The sequence below is a fragment of the Gracilinanus agilis genome, chromosome 2, assembly GCF_016433145.1.
Source record: "Gracilinanus agilis isolate LMUSP501 chromosome 2, AgileGrace, whole genome shotgun sequence".
NCBI classification, from domain to species: Eukaryota; Metazoa; Chordata; class Mammalia; order Didelphimorphia; family Didelphidae; genus Gracilinanus; species Gracilinanus agilis.
The window spans coordinates 134,795,030-134,820,562 of NC_058131.1; the positions used below are offsets into that span (position 1 = coordinate 134,795,030).

General features: G+C 32.8%; 2 protein-coding genes across 2 annotated transcripts in view; one reads left to right on the top strand and one right to left on the bottom strand.

Annotated features, from left to right (window-relative positions):
- Positions 1-25,533, top strand: part of MACROD2 (mono-ADP ribosylhydrolase 2) — a 2,270,665-nt gene that overhangs the window by 303,304 nt on the left and 1,941,828 nt on the right. The window lies entirely within an intron of this gene.
- On the bottom strand, positions 2,593-4,579 carry FLRT3 (fibronectin leucine rich transmembrane protein 3). The gene has a single exon (XM_044663417.1). It carries the CDS (start codon positions 4,540-4,542, stop codon positions 2,593-2,595), a length of 1,950 nt encoding a protein of 649 aa, XP_044519352.1. The 5' UTR covers positions 4,543-4,579.

Sequence of the window (25,533 nt, forward strand, 5' to 3'; positions counted from 1 at the left end):
TACCCCATTTAGGGCTTTCTTGGCAAAGATACTGGAGTGGTTTGCCATTTCTATAGCTCACTTTATAGAAGAGGAAACCGAGACAGACAAGGTTAAGGGACTTGCCCACAGTCACACAGCTTAGTAAGTCTCTGAGGCCAGATCTGAAAATGAGTCTTCCTGATACCAGGTGAGATTCCTCAAACACTGTGCCACCTACCTGTTCTTAGTTGAAGATATGGTCAATCATATAAGATAAGTCAAGAGTAGGAAGGAAGGCATATGTTAACACACATTCCCAAATTCTCTATGCCTTTGAAAGACTCGTTCTTAACTTCCTCTTGTGCTATATACTTTTTTTGTAGGAGAAAATACATGTATAAGTTTTGAGAGACTTAAAAAAAACCTAGTTCTTTCCCTCACTTTTTTTATAGAACCATTTATGAATTATTTTGATGAAATGATAATCTTTGGAAATGGCTCCTGAAAAAATAAAAACAATTTCCCAATTAAATTACCTCCCAGTAACCTGTTAACATATTTAATAATTATAATGTATGCCCATATCAAGGAAATCTTGGAAATAACTATCCACTACAACAGGTAATTTAAGTAAAGGAATGATTTTAGTGACTTCTGAACTCTTCTGGAAGGGAACAATGTGAGACTTCAGAGTTTTAATAGAGCATTTCTGATCCAGTGTTAGACCAACTATATATTCTTTCTCCACAGAATAGTACAAGTTGCAACATCTATTGAACTGGTAGGCATACATGCTTGAATTTTAGTGGTGGGGAGGCGAGTTATTTTTTAACTTTTCAAATGTTCACTCATTGAAAATGACAGCGCAATGTAGGCAGTGCAGACAAGAGGTAAACACCATTTTACTTTAATGTTCATTTTATGACCACTGTCAAGTTCATATGCTCTCTTGGGGATAATTTTCCAGCCAATATAATAATAAAAATCCTGAAAGACATGTCAAGTAGAACAAATTCATGTGTGCAGTCCTTTGAGCATTTTTTCAGTAAATTGGAGTACAAATTTAAGATGCAGATAAAAAAATACTCTCTTTATGCCTATCATTATGCATGAGATGCTTAAAGAAATTATTGAGTTCATAGGTGGTTTGCTAATTTACCTTAATTCAAGAATATAATTTGGAAAAAGCAAAAACAATTGTTCTGTCCTTATTTTTTAAATTTTATTCAGCAATAAGACCAATATTTTTCATATTTAAGGGTGTATGAAAAATTTGTCGAGTTTTAAAAGCTGAATACATGTAGCGTTGGATCAAGGCACATACAAGACTGGCCAAAGGGCGTACAATGCACTTTGGTTTTTAGTTTAAAATTAAAAAAAAATAACAATCATGGCAACAAAAGGGTGGCTTGGTTTTTAAACAAGAAATAGCTCACAATTCAGTAGGAAGCCAGAAAGAAATATTACATTACAAGTTTGTCATGTAATTTCTGGAAAACTGTGATAGTAATGGGCAGTATTCTTGATCACAGTGAAAACAAATTGAGCATATTTATGTACAGTGTGAAAACATTTCATAAATACCGGAACTAAATTTGAGATCTAATATTCTTTTTTTTTAAATTCACACTTAGTTAAGTACTACTTACTCTGGATTGTCAAGGGGAATTGTTTCTTATAACTCTACTTCTTATTGTTTATTAGGCTAGGATATCAGCATTGGTGACCCTTTCAGAATAACAGCTCATAGAGAATATAAATTGTGTTTAGAATTCACTTTTTGCAAAAACAGAATGGTAATATATATAAAATCAAACTGCAGTTCTGGTATTAGTGATTATCCTGTGCAAGATAGATCTTCGGAATTCCCTAAATATATTTTCTTATACATGGAAGCCCAGTAACATTTTTGGTTATGTGGTAGTATTCTTGAAGCCTTATTAAGTATTACATTTAGCTAATAGGCTTCTAATTCTTGGTTTAATACAATCAATTTAATTACAGAAGGCATACTTTTGCCTTTTTTTTAGTGGATATCTAATTTGCTTCGAAATAAAATGGTGATTGATATTCAGAAAGCTGATATTGCCCATTACTTCACAAACTTTTGTTTATTGAGTTGTATTGGGGTGTACATATTTGATAGCCTGCACATTATTTTGTGAATTTTTGCAATTATATTTTTCTCAATCAGCCAGTTTTTACATTTTATTAATACCAAAGTGGAAAATGGCCTGTGCTTATACTACAAGGATCTCAAGTGAATGCAAAGTCCTGATTGTTCAACACAGCAAGAAAATTCACTTTCACAGTCAACAAGTCATCTTACTCAGTAGAACACAAAAGTAAATGGTTTGTAACTTCAATATTTGCAAGGAAAATACAGTACAAATTACTAAAAAATACTAAAATATAGAATTGTGGTCAGGTCTTTCCACTACATTAATCGCAGCAGTAACCTGAAATTTGAAACTTTTAATAAAAAGTTCTTAAATATAAATTATATGGCAAATGTACAGTACATTGCTTTTTTCAGTCTTTAATCCAGTGTTTTGCAGTAGAACAGGTACCCACAGTCACCTCCCTTGGGTTTAAAAAAAACCAAAATAAAGTCTGTTGAGTCACTCAGTATCATGAATGGGAATGATCAGAATCTGGAATACCACTGTCTCTGTAGCTTCTGTTACTACTGCTTTCACTGTGGTTACTTTTATACAGATTTATTCCATTAGGTGGAAATATGGTATGTATTACAAACTCCTCCTTAGATATTGGTTCATTGTTTATTGGTAACATCTGAAATGAAGTCTCCCTGATTTCCAGGATGGAGTTGTCCTTCTTTGTTCCAGCTTCAGCATAGTCATCTTTTCTCCTCCTCCCTTTGCTATAAGCACAGTTCCTCGAGAAAAGGGATCCATTTCTATGAACATACCAGCACACTAAAGCAAGCAGGGCAATGGCCACTAGTGCCACAGCACCCCCAATGATGGCAGCCAAAGGTAGATTGGAATTTTTGTAAGGTTCTTTCTCTTGTTCTCTGTTAAGGGTTGTTGTGGGATTGTACATTTTTAGGGGTGCAGTTTCAGTTTCTATACAAACTGGGGTTTCATCAGAGAGATAGAGATTACTGGTTTCCATGGGAACCATGCATATTCGATAAGGTGAATCTGGCTCAAGGGCTGTGACTAAGTACTCGTTCCTATCTCCTGTGACAATTGTTTCAGTGATAGATCCAAATGCAGGACTGTGACCAAGTTTGAGCCAACTGAGTCTTAAAGCCGTCATGGGTAGTGCAAGTTTCCAAGAAATACGAATGGTTTCAGTGCTGACAGATTTCACAGTAATGGTAATAATTTTCCTCACCGGACTTACGGTGGTACGGTAGTCCTTACTGAGTTTGGGATTCTTTACTTCAGATTGTTTGGTCACCGAAACTGGCTTCTGTCCTTGGGCAGGATAGAGTGTGTTGGGTATTGCAGTAGTTATCTGAATGGTGCTTACAATCCCACTGTCCTTACAATCAAATAGTTCTGTGTTGAGGTCCTTGATGGCCATTCCACGAACTTTTTCCGGTGCTTGGCACATAAGACCTCGGACATTGACTTTCACTGGTAATGACTGTAACCAATCTCGTACCCATTTCATTTTGCAACCACAGTACCAGGGGTTGTTGCGGAGAAACAATTGAGTGATGTTATCCAGATCATCAAAGATCCCCTGAGGTAAGTTACTTAGGTTATTATTGGACATATCTAATCGGTACAATTGCCTTAAATAAGAAAAAGCATTTGGGGGCACCCGGTTGATGTGGTTCTCTTGAAGATAAAGTTTTCGCAAGTTTGTGCCAGGCAAGTTTACTGGTGCAGCAGTAAGGGAATTTCGAACCAATGACAATTCTGTTAAATTGACGAGATTCATGAAGACTTTATCTCCTAATCCATGGTTGTTTAATAGATTTCCATCTAAAACCAGGCGTTTTAAGCTAGTGAGATCTTGGAGAGATGGTGATGAAATTGTGGATATTCGATTATCATCCAAGCGTAATTCTTCTATAGTCCTAGGTAAACCCCAGGGAATGGTACTAAGGTGATTCCGGGATAGAAAAAGCAGTCTGAGATAGTTGTTATCCCGGAATGCTCCATCTTCAATGCTAACAGCTGAAACAGAGTTATCATCCAAATGCAGTTCTTCTAGATAAGGAATTTTTGACAGTGAATCATAAGTAATGGTCCTTATATTATTTTCCTGTAAATGTAATTCCTTAACATACTTTGGGAGGTTAGTTGGAAACTCATCTAAACTGTTGTGGTACAGGTATATTCTTTCTACTTTTAGCAAGTTTTTTAGCTCTGAAGGAATCCCTGCATTATTTATTTGATTGTTCTGAAGGTAGAGGGTTGTAGCGTCCTCTGGGATTCCTTTTGGAATGGATGTCAGTGCACGATCATTGCAATAAATGAATCCTGCATCACAACGACACACAGAAGGGCAGGTTTTGGCCATGACAGATTGTGGTGCCATCTTAAGAAATAGCCCTATTTTAGTCCAAATTAGGAAGATGCTCCAGGTTGGATTGATCATGGTCAGCACTGTTGAGGTCTTTCCAGGAATTTTTTTCTCTTTTCAGTGCCCTATCAGATGGAAAATAAAAAAAAAAGAGTTATGATCCAATCAGCAGTTAGGACATAATGACAATATTAGAAACAACAAGTATGGGAAGGAAAAGTTGGGATTTCATGGTGTGTTACTTAAAGATTATTTGATACTTTTGTTCTTTAGCATCATCTTTTAATAAATTTACACTATATTGATCAAATATAATTATGATACTACCTTAGGTAAATTTTTGGCACATAAATAAACTATTGCCATTGATTTAATTCCTTTTGATGTCAAAATAATTATGTTAATGTATTAGTAATATGCCCAAGTAATTTTTCTTATTATTGATTTGATTAATTTAGGGTCCTCAGTCAATGATCAGGTTAAAGCAGTGTCTAAATTTCTTTCTTGAGATTTTGAGACTTATTATTTAAAATGGTACAACTTCTTTGTATTCACATATGGTACTATTCTCAGTAACCATGATTTCAGAAGGTTAATCACTCTCCTATAATAGAAACTGATAAAAATATAAGCAATATAGCAATATTATAGCAAATTCTTATTATGACAACATCAATCAAGAATTAATTAAAATTATCCTTTGGGGGTATACTGGAACCTAGTAAAGGTAAATCACCTTTTTAAATTGTTGTTGCAGTCGTTGTTAAGTTGGTTTTTAAAACACAATTACTGGAGGAAAAATATAAACATGGTTCTCACATATTGTTTGGGAAAAGTTTATATAGCCAGTGCTTTTCCAGATTATTAAATACAAAACTCCATTTCAGGAGCATTAACATGGTGTAGTGAAGTAATGGGGAAAAAAGCAAACAGAAACCACTGGTCTAAGGTCAGAAGACCAGGGTTCAAATCTTGGCTTTGACCTTCTGCTATCAATGTGGCTTTAGGCAAGCCACTCTCTTTCTGTGGGTGTCAAAACCATAAAATACTGGTGGGGTAGGATAACCTTTAAAGTTCCTTCCAACTATAAATGCTATGAATAATTTCATGTTAATTTCCCTCCCTCAATCATATCCTTGTTTTTCACTACAACATGCTCTATTTCCATATTTTAATGGATCCGCATTTTCATATAATGTATTAAATATTGTTTTTTTTAATATTCAGGTATGTTCTTCCACTAGAATTGTCAAAACAAAACTGATATTTTGATATTATGGCTATTGGCACTATAGATCCATCTTATACAATTGTCACATTTTTTAATTCCCAAACATTCATTTTCCATTTTGATTAGATAATAGATATTTGTACTGATATCTGTGTACTATAATTTACCATGAAAAGTAAGTCTAAATAAGAATTTCTCTTTACCATTTCATGAATGGAACTAAAATACAATAATATCTGTCCTACCTTATTTAGAGATGTAAGTAAAATTTGTGCTGACAGGAATCCAGTGGGCATAAATTACTTTCCTGGAGAGGGCCTGTGACTCTTTAATTCTTGTTTAGTCCATGAAGTTTCTTCTTGACTGTTTATTTGAAGAGTTCTTTGCAGCATATACCTCCTCACAAGGCTCACTGTTCTTAGTGAACATTCCAACAGTGGTTCATCATGGTAGACAAGTGCATTAGATTGTAGGATGGAAACAATTCAGCTTCCTGTTACTATGTGCAACACATGGTTTCCTATATATTTTTCCTCCTCAAATAGGGTCTCTGTGTCAAGAGTTTCTTTTGTGTAGTTTAATGCCCTTAATAGAAGTTGCCTTCTTTGAAATTCTTATATCCTCTTCTGTGTAGTGTCAGAGATAGTAACTTCAGATTCACATGAAGAAAACCATTCATGATGTTAAGGCCTATATAATAATAGGTTTTTCAGGCAGTTGCCCCCAAAACTCTCTTCCTGTATAAAATTATCCAAGTATAAACTTTGTCGAGTAGCTATATCCTGAGGTATGCATACCTGCAGTGAAGCAGCTATTTCCAGATTTTGCTTCTTCGTTCTTTTTTCAGAATTTCTGACAGAGTAGGTATTTCTTCTTGTTAAACAAGAATAGGTATTTTTTTGAAAGTTGAAAGAAAATAGAATTCAGATTCTTCTGGATAAATAATAAAAAAAAAGAGAGCAGGCTATATTTCCTTCAAATATCTCTTCTAAAAAATCCTGGGTCAGTTAATTAACCTGTGAAAATAAACAAGGCTTAGTGAATCATTAATAACATTGTACCCTGACATAATGAAAAAAAAATTTTATGGTTTAAGATACTTCTGTTATTTACATAACCAACAGATCTTTTGACCTAGCAGTATCTGGTAGAAAGCAAATGAAATGAGGAGATTTATTATTTGCTTCTTTTTAATGTTTTCTATTGCATTTCTCTAAAATAATAGTAACTGAAGTTAGTTTCAGTCAATATTCTATTGGGGAAATTTTATTTTGATAAATATGGAACACTTTCTTAACTATTAAAGCACAGTCTCACCTCATATTTAGCTTGCTAATATCCAAGCTTCAAAAATCTGATTTTTGTCTTTTTGTTAGCCTTAACATACTAACCTCCCAAAAATGTACATAGATAGTAAGCAACTAAATGCATCATGGAAAAATATAATCTAACTACTATAGCCAAATTCTTAAGTGTTTTGTAAACCATTTTTATTTTCCTTTATGATTACATACAATTTATATACTTGGAAAATATTTCTTTTAGAATTATTCTTCTGATATGCTTTGGGCCAAGTCTGATATCTTCATGCTTCAGTTTCCCCACTTATATAATGTGAATTCCAAGTCCCTCATTAGAGGTGTTTGTGAGGCTTAATTGGCAATCCGGAAACTCTAGGTAGGTCTTGCCCAAAAGGAAATATGGAAGTGAAAGTCACAATTATTTTGTCAGTTAGATGAGTATTTCAGGTTTTATTTTCTTTAGGTAGTTTTAGGAATCTACATTTTGGACTAAAAGATCTTTTATTAAATGTAACATGCTGTAATAATGGATAGCAAATTTCATTAAAACATGATGGTGTATCTTCATTTTTCAAACATACTCATTATAACAAATAGCCTTTTTTAGTTTCCCATGAAAAGGATTAAACTCTCACTGATGAGACTAGTAATTTTAATGATGGCATTATTTTGGCCACTGGCTAAAAAGATCAGCTATTCTTTTGTTTAGTGTCTCATATGAAAGATCATTCATTTAGGTGTTTTTTGTTCAAGGAGGAGAATATTTATGGAATGGAGATGGTTGACCCTAAAATTAAGGGCTTGGAGTAGCAGCAATTTACTTTTCCTTTTAGTCATTACATGGCATCCAACAAGGAGAGCATCTGTTCTAGGATTCAAACCTTATAGAGAAGCAATATGTTAATCAGAGCTAAGTTAGAGTTTATGATTCTAAGTAAAAAATTACTTTCTTCTGAAATGCCATGGAATTTAATTTTAAAATAAACTTAGGTTGCCTGCATTACTAGAATTCTTTTTTTGAAATCACAGGTACTTTTAATTTATGACTTGGGCAGCTTGAACTGAGAAAAGCAGTTTATAGCAGATGTATAAAGCAGTCTCTAATGAATATTGCAAAGTACCCACAGAGGAAACTTTAAATGATTCATTTCTTAATGTGAAGTTTCAGTGTGGTGCCTTTAAACTTCCCTGGATATTGTTGAGTTTTAGTGCTACTTTTTCTTGAAAACATTTACCTCCTATTAAATTGGCAATCTAAGTTCATGAGATCATAATTGCAAAGCTACTTTTAGAAATATTTGCTGTAAATATTTCATAAGCATGAAAATAGTATGAATACATTTAAAGATAAGATAATTAAGTAATTTATGCTTCTTAGAATATAATTATTTTTCTATTAAATATTATTAGGAACTGATTAAAAACAATCAGGAAAACAGCAAATGAGAACCTGCTACATGAAGTCAGCAAGTTAAGCATTTTTTTTCTAGAGTAATCTAAACAGAATTCTGAAATTGTGATCATGAAATCATTGGGTTAGTCTGAAAAAAGAATGATGCCTTCTCTCCACTTTTGCTCCCCAAGCAGGGTTATCAAGAACCTGCAGTAGTATGTTTTCAATATCAATTACTAAAGATGAAAGGGAGCATTTTTAATCTTTATTTGTCTTACTAGGAAGAGAGTCAGAATCAAACTCTGGCATAGCATTGCCTTTAACACTGTGTATGGAGAAATAAAAACAGTTACACTTTAGTGGGGAAAAGAAAAAGACTAATGTATTTACTTTGCCTTTGCACTTTTAAAACTGCTCCCTCCTGGCCCCATTTGATATGCAAACCTACATTAGCCAAGAGTACAATAGTAGTAATAACTTGGGATTAAATTGAGAGCATTAAAGCTCATTAAGGTCTTAGAAAATGTCTTTCCCTTCTTCCTAAATTGCATCAAAACAAAAGAGAGAATGAAATTGTAAAGCACACCTCTTTTAAGAATGATAGTTTCAAATATATGGATTAAGTTTATAACTTCCCTCTCTGACATCCCCTCATTTAAACTGAAAACACTTCAATACAGGATTTGATTGTGTTTGATATCTCAAACTGCCCTTTTTTATTTGAAACTATAGCTCAAAACAATACCTTTAGAATATCAAAGGGTATAGTGATCTACCCACACAGAACCAGGGAATCCTGCTGCCAAGCTCAGACTTCCCTCTTCTTGAGCTCTCTCTACATAGTCACTAACATAGAGTCATTATAGTTGAGACTGCATGATGAAAAGAAAAATGACCCCTGCTGGTATAGACACTGTGGTCAGGTTTTCACAACATCAAATTCAGAGCCTTTTATGGATTCGTGGTTTTGAAAGAGCCCATTAAATTTGAACAAAAAAGGATCAATCTTCTTTTTTAAAATGTTGTTAAAGGAGTAACTTAGAGAAAAATAAATGAAACTCTATTAAAGGAATGTTTTATCCTTATTTTTTAAAAAATGGTTTTGTTATTCAAACTTTATTGTAACATTAAAATTACAACAAGGACAAAAAGCCAATCATTATACCATTGTATGTGTTTTTGTAGTGTCTCCGGAACAGGAATTTCCTTGTTTAATTACTTTTAATAACATTTCATGATCCTTTTGTATATAGGGAATAGTTAAAGTAACCTTTATATATAAAAAGTCTCTAATGCATTTCATTAAAAAATGAATGAGGAATACATAATAAAAGATATTTGAAAAACACTGATGTAATTTTAAGAATCATATCCAAAGTAGCCAAATAATATTTATAAACAAGTCAGTAAGTGAAGAAAATTTCTATGCATTTATTGGAGTTTCCTTTACTTGTATTTAAGAAGAGGAAGGTTAGCATTTTGAAACTTTGTCATTTGTATTAAAATGAGGTCAGAAGCTACAAGAAGTTAGTGCCAACTCCCGAAATCCATCATTTGATATATTTTTTTTATTTGAAATGTTCTGGGTTTGTTTTTAATTGGCTTCAATTAAACTATTTATTCCTATTTCTTTTAAAATTCTATGTCCAATGTAAAGAATATGGGGCATTCTATTTATGATATCCTTTTAGTTATATTTGGAAAATAGTTTAAGATGCTGAACTACATATTTTTTCCATATTAAAACCAAGAAGAAATTGACTCTTAGAGCTTCTACTCAAAATTACTTGCATTATTTTTGTGAGTGCAGCCTCAGGTAAAAGAAGACAGGCTTGATAGAACATACTTTGTTTTTGCAAATGCTCTTAGGTAACCTGGCACATATGCAGAGGATTAGAAAAGTAATTTGTTTATGAAGGCTTCAATTGCAGCTAGAAAGCTTAACAAAATGATCAAAAGCATGCATACTAAGTTATTGCAGCACCAAATGGTATTTAAAAACCAAGTAGATATATGGTTAACCTTAAAAATGGAGAACATAAGGTTAGTTGATGGTGACAGCAACATGCTTTCTAAGCACCTTGTCTAGTAATTAAATTTTCCACGATCATCAGATTTCAGGAAAGTTCCCATTCTTTTGTTTAATGCTAGGCAAGCAGAAGGACCTCTAACTCTTCTCCTGAGAGCCATGAAGTCTAAAGGGTTTGCTGAGACACAGAGAAGCAAGTGTGCCTTTTTAGACCGGTTTCTAGATTATTTTATGCTCAAGGAATGCTTTTTTGTTTTATGTAAAACTGAATATGACAATTAAAATACTATTGTTTTCTTTTTTACATTACTGATTCTTCTGCCCATTAAATGTGTGATGAATGAACCTGATCTTGTTTCATTTACTTTGGCTTGCAAAGTTAAATGGAGCAGCATCCTTTAAAAAAAAAAAAAGCAAACTAGGATGTTACTTCCATCAGAGCATATTAGATTTAACTAAGAAAGAATGCTATCACAGCAAAAGTGCAGCTGCTATTTCCTTTTGAAAAAGTCAAACTGAATAAGTTTGAGAGTTTTAATAGTGACATATGTTTTAATTTTTCTTGAGATTTTAAGGAGTATTCATGTCTATTCATGTAATGCAATTTCATTTACATTTATATTAAACTACAAATATGCCCTTAAGATATATTGCTTTATTTCACTGGATGAATCAAATTGAATATCTTTTAAGTTTTTAAGAGTACCAAAATTAGAAAATGTATATTTTGTTTTCTGCCATTGGGTATTGATTTTAAGCAGAATAACAAAACCACACAAACTAATTTCATAGAAGAGTGGCATACTTTTAAAACTATATTTAGCTAAATGTGGACTCAGCTTTTTTCCTCCAAGTTGCCAAGGTAACTTGCCCACATCTAAAGTAAAAAGAATAAAGAACAAAAGCTATCATTGTCTTATCAAGTGAGAGCAATTTCTCCCAGCCTCCGATTTCAGTGGAACAGTACCTGGAAAGGTCTTTCATAAATTCCTGACACTTGTTTTGTTGTAGGGAAAGAGATTATGTATATGCAAAATGATTGAGACTCTAGCTATGTTGCATAGATGTTTCATTTCTTTCTACTTAAAAACGATCCCAGTAATTAGCTTAACAGTGGCCACACTGGGAGAAAAATGTTTTCCTATATATTGTAGAAAATGGTTTTATGCTATTAACTTAATTATTAAATCAAAATATATATTACATTACATTGTTTATTTCTGAAAATGTAAAACATCCTAGAAATAGAAACTCTTTGAAAGGTAGAATTCAACCATCTCCTTTGGTGGTGGGGTAGTATGTGGGTAAATGTGTTGGCTTCTAGAAATTTCCTGAAATGATGGCATCTTATAACTACCAAGAAGGTATTTCTGTTTATTCTCTGTAGAGAAAAATGCATTTTCAGGACAAATATTGCTGTGAGTTTAATGTCGAGTTTTTGCCCACTGGGGGGTGGTACACTCTACAAGAAGCCTGCTTTTAGGAGCCACAAGTCAGATGTTTGCTGCTGCTGTCCAGTTTTTCTCTGCTTTAATTACAACAAAGCCTCCTGTTGAGAAGAACAGTAAAGGCCTCAGGGGGCAAAAATGAGGGGGAAAGTGGGAAAGAAATTTCAGCCTTTAAAAGATTAACTGAATCTTACTTTCTACATTGGCTTAATTTACCACGAATTTTCAGAAATAACTGATAATTCAGCCTAAATCAACTGGCTTGAATTTTATCAAATCTAAAAGATGTGTTCAGGATGATCAATTAGTTTCACTTCTATGATTGATCATAGCCTTTGTTTTGTAGGCCACCCACCTTTTTTTTAGACTTCCAGAAATATTGACTTTAAGTAAAATTAAAAGACAATTCCCAGAATTAGCATATATATAGTTTATTGTGCTGAATAATGTTCATTCAGAAGCTAAAACTTACATAGACATTTAACATGCCACAAAAACTAAAATTTAAAGCAAGTTCATCTTTCAAGGTTCTGAAATTGTTAAACCTACTCTAATACGGTTGAAGAGTTGGGTTAAGTAAAGAGAATTTCTTAGAGATGGACTTAAATATTTTTAACACTAGCAATTTTAGTTTTCATCTTGAGGGACTAAAGTGTGCCACTATTAAAGCTCTATGTCCTAAGGCAGGAGGAGATGCAGAGCATAATTGGAGATTCTGTTTGATTGGGTGATACAGTCTAGAGAAGAAACTGGGATAAAGATAATTAATAGCCTGCTAACAAAGTCTGACAGCCACAAGATTTCAACCAAATTTATTTCACACTGCTTCATTTAGCTCTAGAAAAGTTTTGATAGAATTTGAGGATCATTAATTAGCACTTGAAAAAGAAATAACTAGTGTCTGGTTGTCACTCTCAGTTATGACAAGAGTTTTCATTATTTCACTCATCTTAATAAATTTGACTTTATATCCTGAACAATTATATATTTGACTAATATTAATGGATAGGAAGTCTTTAACATTGCATTCTGAATTGGCTGTAATTGATTTTTAAAAGAGGGTCAGCTGAGGAGTGACTTGTGCACCCATATTAGTAACCAATAGATAACAATCCCTGACATAACAGTAATGAGTTCATTATTTTTATTCATTCACTCAGTGCAATACATTTGCTGCCACTTAAAACAATTTGGACTTGATGTCCTTAATGAATGGTATTTCAAAAGAAAGTCATTTATATTTGATTAATTAAGGAATGCAATCATATTTGGATAAACCTTATTTGTTATATTTTATTATCTCATATATTTAAAGACTTATAGTGCTATAAATTATTATTTTATCTATATTAGGCTAACTCTGATTTTATATTTTTTTGTATGACAAAAGTGGAGTAACATTTCATACATGTTGTTTTTAATAGGATTAAAAAAAAGATATACTAATAGACATGTATCTGCCATTTCAGGACAAGTACAAAATATATTGCCTCAAATCAGGAATATTTATTCTCCACACACACAGGAAGAACTGGATTTTCTTAAGCAGATTGCCAAATGAAGGCTTTTTTAAAGATGAGCCAGTTTTCTAGTAGGTGCAATTGTTTTGTTTTTGTTATTTTGATTTTTTTATACATGCAGGTATATGATCTTAAATTTACATGTATAAACATGTTGGCTCCTAAAAAGAGCATTTAAATTTATTTTGAAAACTCAAAATATAGCTATCTTTTTTAAATGTGAAAATACGATTCCATTATTTTTCAAGATCTATTTTTTTGCTGTCCTTTAAAAAGAATAATAAAAAAAAAGAACTAATAGATGTGTAGAGAATTGGGCCCTGTTGCACTATTTGCCTCAATGCAACCATTTTGTTCCAGACCTAATCTACTAGATGAATATTTTTTTGCCACACCTCCTACTACTTTTTGGATTGGGGGGGGATAAAATATTTCACATTTTCAGTCTAGTTCTTAGGGGAATTAATGTTATTTAAAAGCTGAATGAGGGCTTTTTTAGTTTAATTTAGTTGTTTTTTTTTTTTCCCCCTAAGGGTTGGGGGTAGATTTGTTAATCTGGTCCTATTGCATGCATGATGCATAGCCCTAAAGCTTAGCTTTGTTAGTTTCTCAGAGTGGACTTTGTATGAATTACTATGCTAGTCACATACTACATTTGTCCAAGCAATGAATTTTGGCATTATAGTAGAGAAGGAATATGGTTTGGAAGTCTCACACTCTTCTTGGTTGAATTAAATAGTTGTGATCCACAAGTCTGAAATCTTCAAAGCAGAAATGTAGGCTAGCAATGCAAGCTTTAAAATCTAGGTGTAGCTGTTAATCCTTTACAAAAGCATATAAGTCTACAGAAGTAGCTCATCTAGCTGTGAGCAAGACGTATGCTTTTCATGTCCTGCCTGCTTATGTGCTGAAGGCTTATTGATTTCCTTTCACAGTTGTAAAAACGACAATTGCCCATCATACCACACATGCAGCAGAGTCCAAGTTTGTTCAACATTTTGTTTCACTAGCACAGTGAAAAATCTGAATTTAAATTTTTGGTGCCAGGGTAAGCAAAATTCAAAATTTTAACTCGCTGTTTTCTAAAGTGGTAATTCCAAAGGACAGATGCCATAAAGACAAAACGAATCCATTTGCAAATAAATATAGGCAAGGCTTTTAAGAAACTTCTTATGTTTGGGATATAAGGTAAAATCCATTTTTATTCGTTGGTTTACAACCATATCGTTCGTCTGTATGGCTGAGGGCTTAGATTAAGATGCTTTGTTTTGGTCATTAATTTCATTGTGGGGAAGTAAAAAAGATCAAACTTTCCGGGAAAATTAAAAAAAAAGAGAGAGAGAGAGAGAGAGAGAGAGAGGAAGAGAGAGAGAGAAACAAGGAACACACTTACCAGAAAGCTGAAGAAAAAGGAGATCCTATTTACAATGTCCAACTCCAGCTGTAATTCCACTGATTGTTAAACTGAAATAATCAACCCCCTTCCCCAGCAGGTCCAGAACCCGTACAAAGCAAACAGCAGCTGCAGTACCCAGCCAGCTTGTCCTGTTTCAGATCACTCTTAGACCAAGCAGGAGTGAGAGAGGGAAAGCATTCCAGTTTCGTGCACACACAGCCCACCTCCAAGTCTGAAGTTAAAGCTTCACCTCGCAGTGGTTGAAGAAGGGGGTGATGTCATAGATGGGCCGGACTTAGCGCAGCTCTTGTTCAGTGAGGTAACTGGCTAAGCAGATATATGTGCTTTGCAAACACTAGAGGGGGCAAGAGAAGTCTAAATAAGGCAGAGCCTGCCAAAATTATGCTTAGGATCTAGGCTGCTTGGAAGTTGGGAGCAAACCTTTAAAATCTCAGCATTTTAAAACTTTACTCTAGTAAGAGTAGTATCACAGTTATCCGCTTTTCCAGACCTCCATGAGCATGTAGGACTTTGTTCAGGAGGTTGCAATCGCCTTTCTCTTTGTTAACGACTTAGGAAGAAGTAAAAATGAAATCGATTATAATTAGATTACTTTCATTGTTGACTAATGACAAGAGGGATGATAATTTTATTATAAGTATGTACAATAAAGACAAGTAATCCCAATGATGTGTACGTATTTAATTCACCAAAAATGGAGAGATGTGTAAGTCTGCAAGATTCTTTTTTTTTTTACTAGCTTGATTAAAATACTCATTCTTCATTTTGGGGAAGATGAAAATGGAAAAGATCAAAAATTAAATGAAATATTTTCCCCTCTTAGAGATATTTGGTATTTTCTTATTCATCTTTAATCTGGCAAATAAAACATGTGTCCTGGTATACTTTCATGCAACAATTTAGGCATGTTTATGTCTTGATTTTAGGTTGAACCACCAATATTTTTCTCCTTTTATATCATTTCTGTGATAAATACGTCTTAAAATGTCCTAAAAATGAAGACAACTGCCACTGAAATGACTATTATTTTAAAATAAAGTTCATTTAAACAATTTACATGTAAAGAAAATACAGTTTTTATGTTTGGCAAAGATGCACATATTATACTTTTAAAGAGTTTGCGTTTATTATTTTAATTCATTATACTTTCTATGATGTCCTAAATAGTTTTTTTAAGAGTCTTTAAATCTATCAGTAAGTAAAAACAAGTCTGGGAGAGCATTTTGTCTTTTAAACTTCTAAGGAGCCAAAGAAAAATTTTCCCTTTTAGTTTACCTGGAAAATAATATCATTTAACCAGCTCCTTAATTTGTTTTGTCCTAGGAAACTGAAGACTTTCCCCATTGTCTCTTTTTTCCTTAGGCTCCTCAAAATGTTTGCTTCTGTAAGAGGCCAGCTAATTGCTTCTCCCAAGAGTATTTGATTAAGGTCTCTTCATTAGCTTCATTTAGTTTATCTATTTATATGCTTGTTTGATAGCAATTTGACCTTCTGCATTCCCTGCTTAGACTGGATGATATCAAAGTAGAAGGCAAACTTGTGATAAGAGGTGGATTGACCCCAATTGTTCCATGATTGCACTTTTACTGGTGTCACAAGAAAAAACTCCATTAGGTTTAGGGCGGGTGAATTTTTTGAATTCTACAGCCTATTAAAACACTATGGAATTATTGTCTTTGTTTGACTTAAGTTAACCAGTGATGCAGATGTTGCATTTTAAAAGAGAGAAATGGAAAAGCCACAGTAGAGCTCCCAGAAATCAAGCAAATTCTTTTTCTATATTCTCTAAATTCCAATTCTTTTTTGAACTATTTTATAAAATCATACTTAATATTTAATCACAGAAAAATTTAGACCAGAAAATTAAAAAAAAAATTCTTGCTTTGTCCACTTTCCAAAGGTATGTTTCCATATGTTTACATCAGTAATAGGTCTACTCAGAAGAGCCTCCACACAAATTATAGAAACACAATATACATGAGTCATTTTAGCTAGTAGAAAAAGTAGAGAATCAGTTGTAGGAGGGGGTGGGGAAACAGTTGTTCTATCAATGTCATTAACCATGTAACTTTTCCGTGATTAATCTGTTTGTACCACAATTGCTCCATCTGTTAAGTCAACACATTTATTGAATGCCTACTATGTGACTTTCATCATGTTAATGGTTACTGTATATACTAGAAAAAGTAGATGTCACAACTATAGTCTAACATAGGAACTTAGATGTAGGCCGTCTAATTTACAAATCAGTAACAATAGTAAACATAAATCATAATAACTAATACTTATATAGCTAGCACTTTATGGTTTACAAAGTGTTTTGTGTTTACTTACATTATCCACTACCTTGCAATAGGATTTGCTTAATATGTTTGTTGAATTGAATTGACTCTGCTTTGATCCTCAGAACTCTTCTATAATATAGGTAGTACAAGTATTTTTATCCTCATTTTGGAGACTGTATAACTAAGCTAAGGAGATTTACTGAAAGTCCCATACAGAGTCAATAAATGGCGTTGTTCATGCTTTACCAGGTTCAAAAAAGTAAATCATTTAGCAAATTAATTAACTTTTTTCATATGCTTTTTTCCTCACAATTTTATAAAGCTAATTTTATATTCAAGCTGAATGGCTAGGGAAAGTAGGATTTATATTTTATGCTTCTTTCTAAGAATTAGAAGCACTTTGATGTATATCAATGGCAGTCATGGCTTAGTAGATAAATGGCCTTGAAGCCAGCAAGAACAAGACTGAAGACCTTTGGCACTTATTAGCTGAGGGATTCTGGGTAAATCAACAAACCTCTCAGAATTCTAGATTATCTTCTAAGACTTTAAATTGCAGAGAAAGTGATGACAAGCATTGGTAGAGACTTCCTTCACTGGAGAGTTCCCTAGATCAGACCCAGTCCTATTGTTCTCTTTACCTATGTTATACAACAAAGACTTTCAATTTAGAAAAGGGATATGCAAGCAGTTTTCAAATTATATACAGGATATATTCCAAAAATTATGATGCTAAATTGGTTGCTTGAAACTTGAAATATATTCTTCCAAAGGTACATTATTTTAAGTTGTAGTTTGATTTCCATGTTATGCAACACAAACCTGTTTGAACCATAAACTTTAGTACTCTTGATTTTTTTTTCAATTTTGAGTTGAAGGAACAGGTAAAGTAGTACAAGAAAAAATTGTAGAAAAAGGAAGAAAAGGAAACATATTTCTCCCATCTTTCTTATCCAAAGATCATTTGATTCTAAATTCAACATTCTACTATACTAACATTCTTAACTTCAACTGCTGCTATGTCCCTAATATTTTTCTGCCAGTTCCAAAGCCATGCTGCTACTGCCACGAGAGCCACTAAGAAAAATTGCCAAGATTTAATAAAATCTTTTCACAAGTGTACTTTTGTTGCCATTTTCAATTTTCCCTTACTGTACCTTAAATCTTTGACTTAACATTTACTTTATTATTGTTATTATTATTGTTATTATCATTTTATACAAGGCACTTAAAAAGTAGAAAGCTTTTAGAAAAGTTTGAACAAAAAGGAGAAAGACCTCATGCCATATGAGGCTTTGGTCTGGATAAGAGAAGACTTATAGAGGTCTTGATATGATACAGATCTTCAATAATTCAAAGAATGTCATATAGAAGAGAAATTAAACTTTTTCTGATTTACCCCAGAAGGTAGCACTAGGAGTACTAAGAAGTTGGAGAGAGAAAACAGTATAAGGGAACCAATTAGCTTAACCAATTAGAGCTATAGAAAAGTAAAAATGGTTACCTTTGGAAGGTAGTATATTTGCACTCAATGAAGCATAGGTATAGACTAGATGGCCTTTTATCAGATATGTTGTAAGAGAGGGATTCTTATTTGACTTTGGATTGATGAGATGAACTAGGGTTCTTTACAACTCCAAGTCTTTCACTTTAGGGTTATAATTCCTCAAATTCTACCAATTAGAGAGTTATTTGAGTAAGTCTTCCTTTTAAAAATGTGAGTAAGAATCTTCCCTTAAAAAATGAAAATTCCATTGGAAGTTTAAGAAGTTTATGAGTCTCATGCTCATTTTAATTTAGTTATATTGTTTACCTCTTAATATCTCTCTGAAATAAACTACACACACAAATGAGAGTTTGGATTTGGGGATTTTAGAGAACATGCTAGAAGTTTTGCAATAAATAACACTTTGGAGGATAGGAAGGGTATGATGTACTAATAATTGAGTAGGGAGACACTAATATATTCTGAAAGTATAAGGGGGAAAGTCAAAGTTAGGCTTCAATTAAAGTCCTTGATAACCTGACCCCTTTCTATCTCTTCAGTCTTCTTATACCTTACTCTCTTCCCAATACTATGAGATCCAATGAAATTGGCCTCTTTGCTATTTCTCTAATAGAATATATTTCATCATCCACCTGTGGTTAGTGATTATCATTGGGTCTCCCCATGCCTGAAACTCCGGGCTTCCTTGACTTTCTTCAAGTTTCAGCTAAAGTCATACCTTCTGTTCCAAGCCTTCCTAGTCCTACTTAATTTTATTTTCTTTCCTGAGATTATCCACATTTTATCCCACATATGTTTGTGTAAAGTTTTTTTTGTTAATTATCTCTCCAATTAGACTTGAACTTCTTAAGAAGAAACTTTTTTGCCTCTATTTTGTTGTTTGCATTTTCATATTTCCCTAGTGCTTTGTATAATGGTTGTCATATTTCGTTGTTGTTCAGTCATTTCCATCATGTGTAATCTTTCATAATCCCACTTGGGGTTTTCTTGACAGATATTGGAAGGGTTTATCCTTCTCCAGGTAATTTTACAGATGAGAAACTGAGGCAAACATGGTAGAATGATTTGCCCAGGGTCACACAGCTAGTAACTGTCTGTGACAAGATGTAAACTAAGGAAGATAAGTTCTCCTAACTTCAGACCTGATACTCTAATCATTATTCCACCACCTTCCTTTCCTGGCACATAGAAGAAGCTTAATAAAATGCTTGTTGATTTGACTTCAATTGATCCCTAGGTTTTTCTCCTCTGTGAATGGATTTTTACTCAAGAAAGGTGAAATAACACTTTTGGGATAATACATGGGAAACTTTTAATTCTTGAAAGAAGCATGTTATAGAAATCAGACTTACCCTTACCTTTAAGCATTTTACTTTTAAAAATGTGAAAATTGTTCACAGGTTATTAATGTGTTAAATTGTTTATGCTTGGACATAGGTAAAGGCCCCCTCCCTTTTCTATTCTTCTTAAAACTGCCTTTCCTATAGATTGGTTAGGAGGGAATCGTTTTACAGAAAGTGTTGCTTAAATTTGAAAATTCAGAATGATGATCCAAGTTCTCCAAATAGGTAGGTTACATCATTACTTATTCCCAAATGTGTATTGACCCTATATTGCACTAAATGAGATGTGTAAGCAGTACAAAAATCAGTATAACCTCTAAAAGTACCTACCTTATTCCTGGGAAATAGTTTGTAACAGAAAAATCTCATCCATTAAGCCTTAAAAAGGTTTTGTAAATTCAAAACTTGTTAAAAATTTAAAAAGCCAATGTTTTTAAAAATGTAGATTGTCAAAATGTCTTTAAAACATTTTTCATTTCTAGACATCTCTTAAGTATAGCTTGGTTTTACCTGGTGGTGATAAATGATGGGACATGTTGGTACTACATATCGTAACATGAACCTTTGGGATGTTAACAAATGATAAATTGAATATACATACATTCATCTCTCTGTTGTTCTATGAAGTCTGGCTAAATACTTAATTCCCCAGTTAGAAACTGTATCAAGGCTTCCTGAACACTTCTAAAGGGGCATAGGAGAAATAATTAAATATTACCAAGTCACAATTACTTCATAATACTCAAAAATGGTATTAAATTAATAAACAAATTATTTTGACATATTTTCCTTTTATAATAAAATTTTAAGATTCACTTAAAGCCAATACAACGCTTTTAGGTTTTTCCATATTAGACTTCTATGGAGCAGTACTTACCTCTCAGGACTTTAATTGGGAATTTACAAAGAAATTTTAATGATTATTCCTTATCTAAACTCACTATTTGTCTTTTTCCAAAATCACACTTTGGATTTTAGAATCAAAGGAAAAGGGGTTTCAAGATTGATGAGGGAAGAGTGTTGAAAAATGTAAGATTTGTATTTTAGAGCAGTTGATACTGTCATAAGAAGAAGTGGTGGTTGTGAAATTAATACTGCCATAACAACCTCCTCTCTTTTTCCTGTCCTCCATTGCCCTTTTCTCTATGATCTGAAATTCACAAAGAATTTAGTTATATCTAGATAAAAACATCCACCACACTAAACTCTAATTCCTTGCATTGCTTGGAAAATGATACAGCATTCTCCAAAGCTTAGTATAAAAAATGATTTCATAGGTCCTGCCAACCTGGGGTGACTTCAAGTTATGGACTATTCTGTTGTCCAAAGACCAGCCTGAACCTGTGGAAAAGCGTCCTCCCCAGGTTGACTGCAAACAATGGAATTTCTGGTTAAAATAACTCTTTAAGATGCTCAACAAAGTTAAAGATAGTTTTTTGATCACCAAAGATGATAGGAATATCCATATGGTCCTAGTAGATGTTCCACAAGTGGATGTTCATTCAACTTTGCAGAGTTTTCATGCCATAGTTTGGTAACAAAGAAAAGTTCTGGAAAAGTTAATGGTTAACTGTAAATATAACTGCATCTATAGAGCCATCTAGATGTGTATATAATTCATTAAAGAACATAAAAGTATTGACCCAATTCTCCTGAATGTTAACTACTTTTATATATATTTGCTTACCAAGATATAAATAGAAATTGTCTAATTTTTAATATTTTTAAATCATTCAGTCAATAATGTGATACTTATAGATACATATATAATTTTCAGAGTAGAGAGTATTTCCAAAATTTATTTTCTTCTATTGTTTTTTCTTTTGTAATAGACTTTACTCTTTCACATGTTTTCCAGCTTATCAGTTTCTAGGATTGTGAATTTACTGAAGTTATGATTATTTCTTAGCTAACTGAAAGTAACATTTTACTGTCTTTGGGGAGTTATTCTTTCTTATAAAGGAATCTAATATAGAAACTGACTCTCAGTCACAGTGTTCCAGACAAAACTGAATTGTCACAAGTGGTATTTAATTTCCTTTGGGAATTGATATGAATTAGGTATTTGTGAGGTCTTTCAAATAATATATTGTATGAACTGATTAGCTTTGAGCTAATGTGGGTGGTTTGCAACATGGTTAACTCCATAAAAATACCAAACAAATTGTACAATACCCCAAATTAGGAAGTTTTCTATGGGATAAAAATCTACCTTAATTTCACGAATTTATTTCAATGACCAATTTTTTTTTACTTCATAGAGTAAATTCCCAACACCTTAAAGTCTAATATTTAATGGAAATGTGAAATATTGAAAATGTAAGTACTTTTCAGATTTTTATAATGGGTCATCATTTTATTGATTTTTTTTGTCATTTTAAACAAACAGCTTTACATATATCCACAAGTCCTATTCTAGGTTGCATAGACTTATTTTGAAAATAAGACATAGTTGTAGCTATTAAAACACTAAATAATTACAAAATTAATTCATAATTTTAAGAATTTTTTAATAGAGCAGCAGAATAAACTTGAAAATCAGTTAGAAAAATAAATGTTTTCATTTTTCCTGAGGGATAAACCCTAGGAGGTTTTAAGTATTTAAGTTTCATTTTTAAATAGAAGTTAACAACACAAATGCTATCTGAACCATTCCCCCTGCTGCTACCCCTTTTTTTTCTTCCTTAGTGATTAAAGCGGGAAAGACTTGTCACTCAGAAGAGCTTCTGATAGAAATGCATTGTCCTCTTCTCTAAGACAAACCAGAAATAAGCTCTATTACATCTTATTGGCAAACAGGGAAACTTGTTTTCTAATTAAAGGTTAGATCCCACAAGTAAGATATACCTGGATGTGGATTTTATACCCTCAAAGCTTGGAATAGTAGTATTTACATATTTGGATTTTCTATTTTAAATATGAATTACATTTCAAAATCACCTTGGATTTTTAATTGAAGTTGGATTTAAGAAGTTAAAATATTTAGCAATTAACAGCTATGCCTAAAGTATTAATTATGCCATATTATGAAATTATTAAATTTGCTGAACCATGTATTTTTATTCTTATGTCTAGTTTATGTGGATGTCTTATATTTTAAAAATCCATTTTGTAACTTTTGACATATGGCTTCCAATCTTATTAGTATTATTCAATTCAGTTTATTTGCATAAGCATTTATTAAGCACCTATCATATGTTAGGCATGATATTGAATATTATGTATGCAAATACAAAACCAAAATCATTTTACTCTGAAGGGGCTTTCAATAAATTTAAAACATGGTTAAGTAATTTTTAATCATTTAAAACATAATCCAAATGAGAAAATGTGAATAGCCTATGTTCTATAATCCATTCAATTTTGGATAAATCATCTCTCAGATTTACAGAATCATAGAAGTAAGATTACTCTGGACTTGTTTACTTATATATAAAATGAAGAGATTGTAATAGATGACTGCTTGGATCTCTTCTTCTATTTAATTCTATAATACTATGAACCTATAGAGGCTGATTCAGAACCATGCTCAGGAAAAAAGACTATTTTAGAAGGTGTGGCTGTCCCTTCACTAGGAATCTTCAAGCAGTTCCTATTGTTGCTTCAAAATAAATCCCAGATTTTTTGACACCCTCTTCACAAACTCACTTTTCTTCCTGGCTACCACCATTATTTTTTACAAGGGGGATTCAAAACTGCAACCCATTCAACTAAATTCAACTAGCCCCTTTTTGTCTTCCCAACAAAGAAACTTAGAATTGCTTTAAAGTTTCTTCTACATTCTACTCCATATTCTGCCTATTACTTCCTATATCCTGCCTCTTTTATTACTTCTTCCTTTGATGCATCAATTGGGTTTTTCACCTGTTTTTTCTTCCTACCATCTACTACTACCATAGACTAAATCCTGCCTCAATTATTGCTGAGGCTTACCATATCGTCTAATTGACTCCATTTTTTCATACTATAGGTAGACTAAAATTTACTAAAATACAGATTTTATATGTTATTCTCTCCCCAATCCCCCCCAAATCCACAATTTTCCCTTATTGCCTACTAAATCAAATCTAATTTTTTCTGATTTAGTCCATACTATTTTTCTAGGCCTCTCTCTTATTACTACCAAATTTAACTCTTAGTTACAATAAGGCCAACCTTATTGTCTTCATTACCATTTTCACCTTGCCTAAACTAGTCTTTATCCCTAAGGAATCCTATACCTCCTCCATGACATTGAAGGACTTGGAGTTAGAGGTCATGCAGGCCAAAGATCTTTTTTATAAATGAGAAAGATAAGACAATAAACCTGAAGTCAAATAGATATTAAATAGAAGCTCTATATGTCAGACCTAGCTTCTCCTCCCTTCTTTTCCTACCTCTTCCATAAGTATTTGATAAAGCCTCTTTTGCTATGTATATAGAAAAGATTGAGTTATGGGATAAACAATAGTACAGGAAGTAGTGGATAGAAGAATTGACTTGGAGTCATAAATGCTTTTACTTGAAATTGCTTCAGATTCTTGCTAGCTGATCAAGCTATTTTAAACTCTCTCAACCACAATTTCCTCATCTATAAAATGGGAATAATAATAGCACTTACGTCATAGGTTTATTATAAAGATCAAATTAAAACATATGTGAAGTTCTTTGCAAACTTTAAAGCATTTTATAAATGCTTGTTCTTATTATCTGTCATAGTAGTAGTACTATTGGATGGTTTTGAAACTTGTTGAATAACTAGGCTCAAAGAGTTGTCGTTAATGGTTCAATGGCATGTTGAAAGGAGGACTCCAGTAGAGTGCCTCAGGGATCTTCGTTTGGCAATGAAAAAAAAAAGTTAATGACTTAGAAAAATGACATAGGTCATATGCTTATGGAATGTGGAGACAATGCAAAGCTGGAAGGAAAAACTGAAACATTGGGTGACATAATAAGATAAGAAGATTTGACAAAGAATCTGTCAAAAAGGATTTGATAGCTCAGACCACTGGGCAGAAACAAATAGGTTGAAATTTAATAGGGACAATGTAAAGTATTACAGTCCCTTGAATTAATAAATAATAATAACTCCCAAACACAAGACAAAAAACATGATTAGGCATCTCATTTTGTGAAAAATATATGGGGGCTTTAGTGGATTGCAATGCCAAGATGAGTTCTCATTAGGATATGGTATCCAAGAAAACACAAAATCTTGTTTATATTAAAAAAGGCCAAGAATCTGTAATTATGAAAGTGATGGTTACACAGTATTCCACCTGTTTAGTTCACACTTGAAATGTTATATTTGTTTCTAGATATCATATTTTAGGAAAGATATTGGTAATTTGGAGAGTGATCATTTAAGGGTGTGTCCATGGTGGTGAATGGCCTTAACTTCATGCCCTATGAAAATTGATTGAATGAACTGTAATTCCACTGATTTTTAAGGTACCTAGAACAGAAATTACTCTCTCTCCTCTTTTTCCTCTGTCTTTCACTCTCTTTTTCTTCTCTCTCTGTTTCTCTCTTCCCCCCCCCTCTCTAACTCTCTCTCTCTCTCTCTCTCTCTCTCTCTCTCTCTCTCTCTCTCTCTCTCTCTCTCTCTAGTTT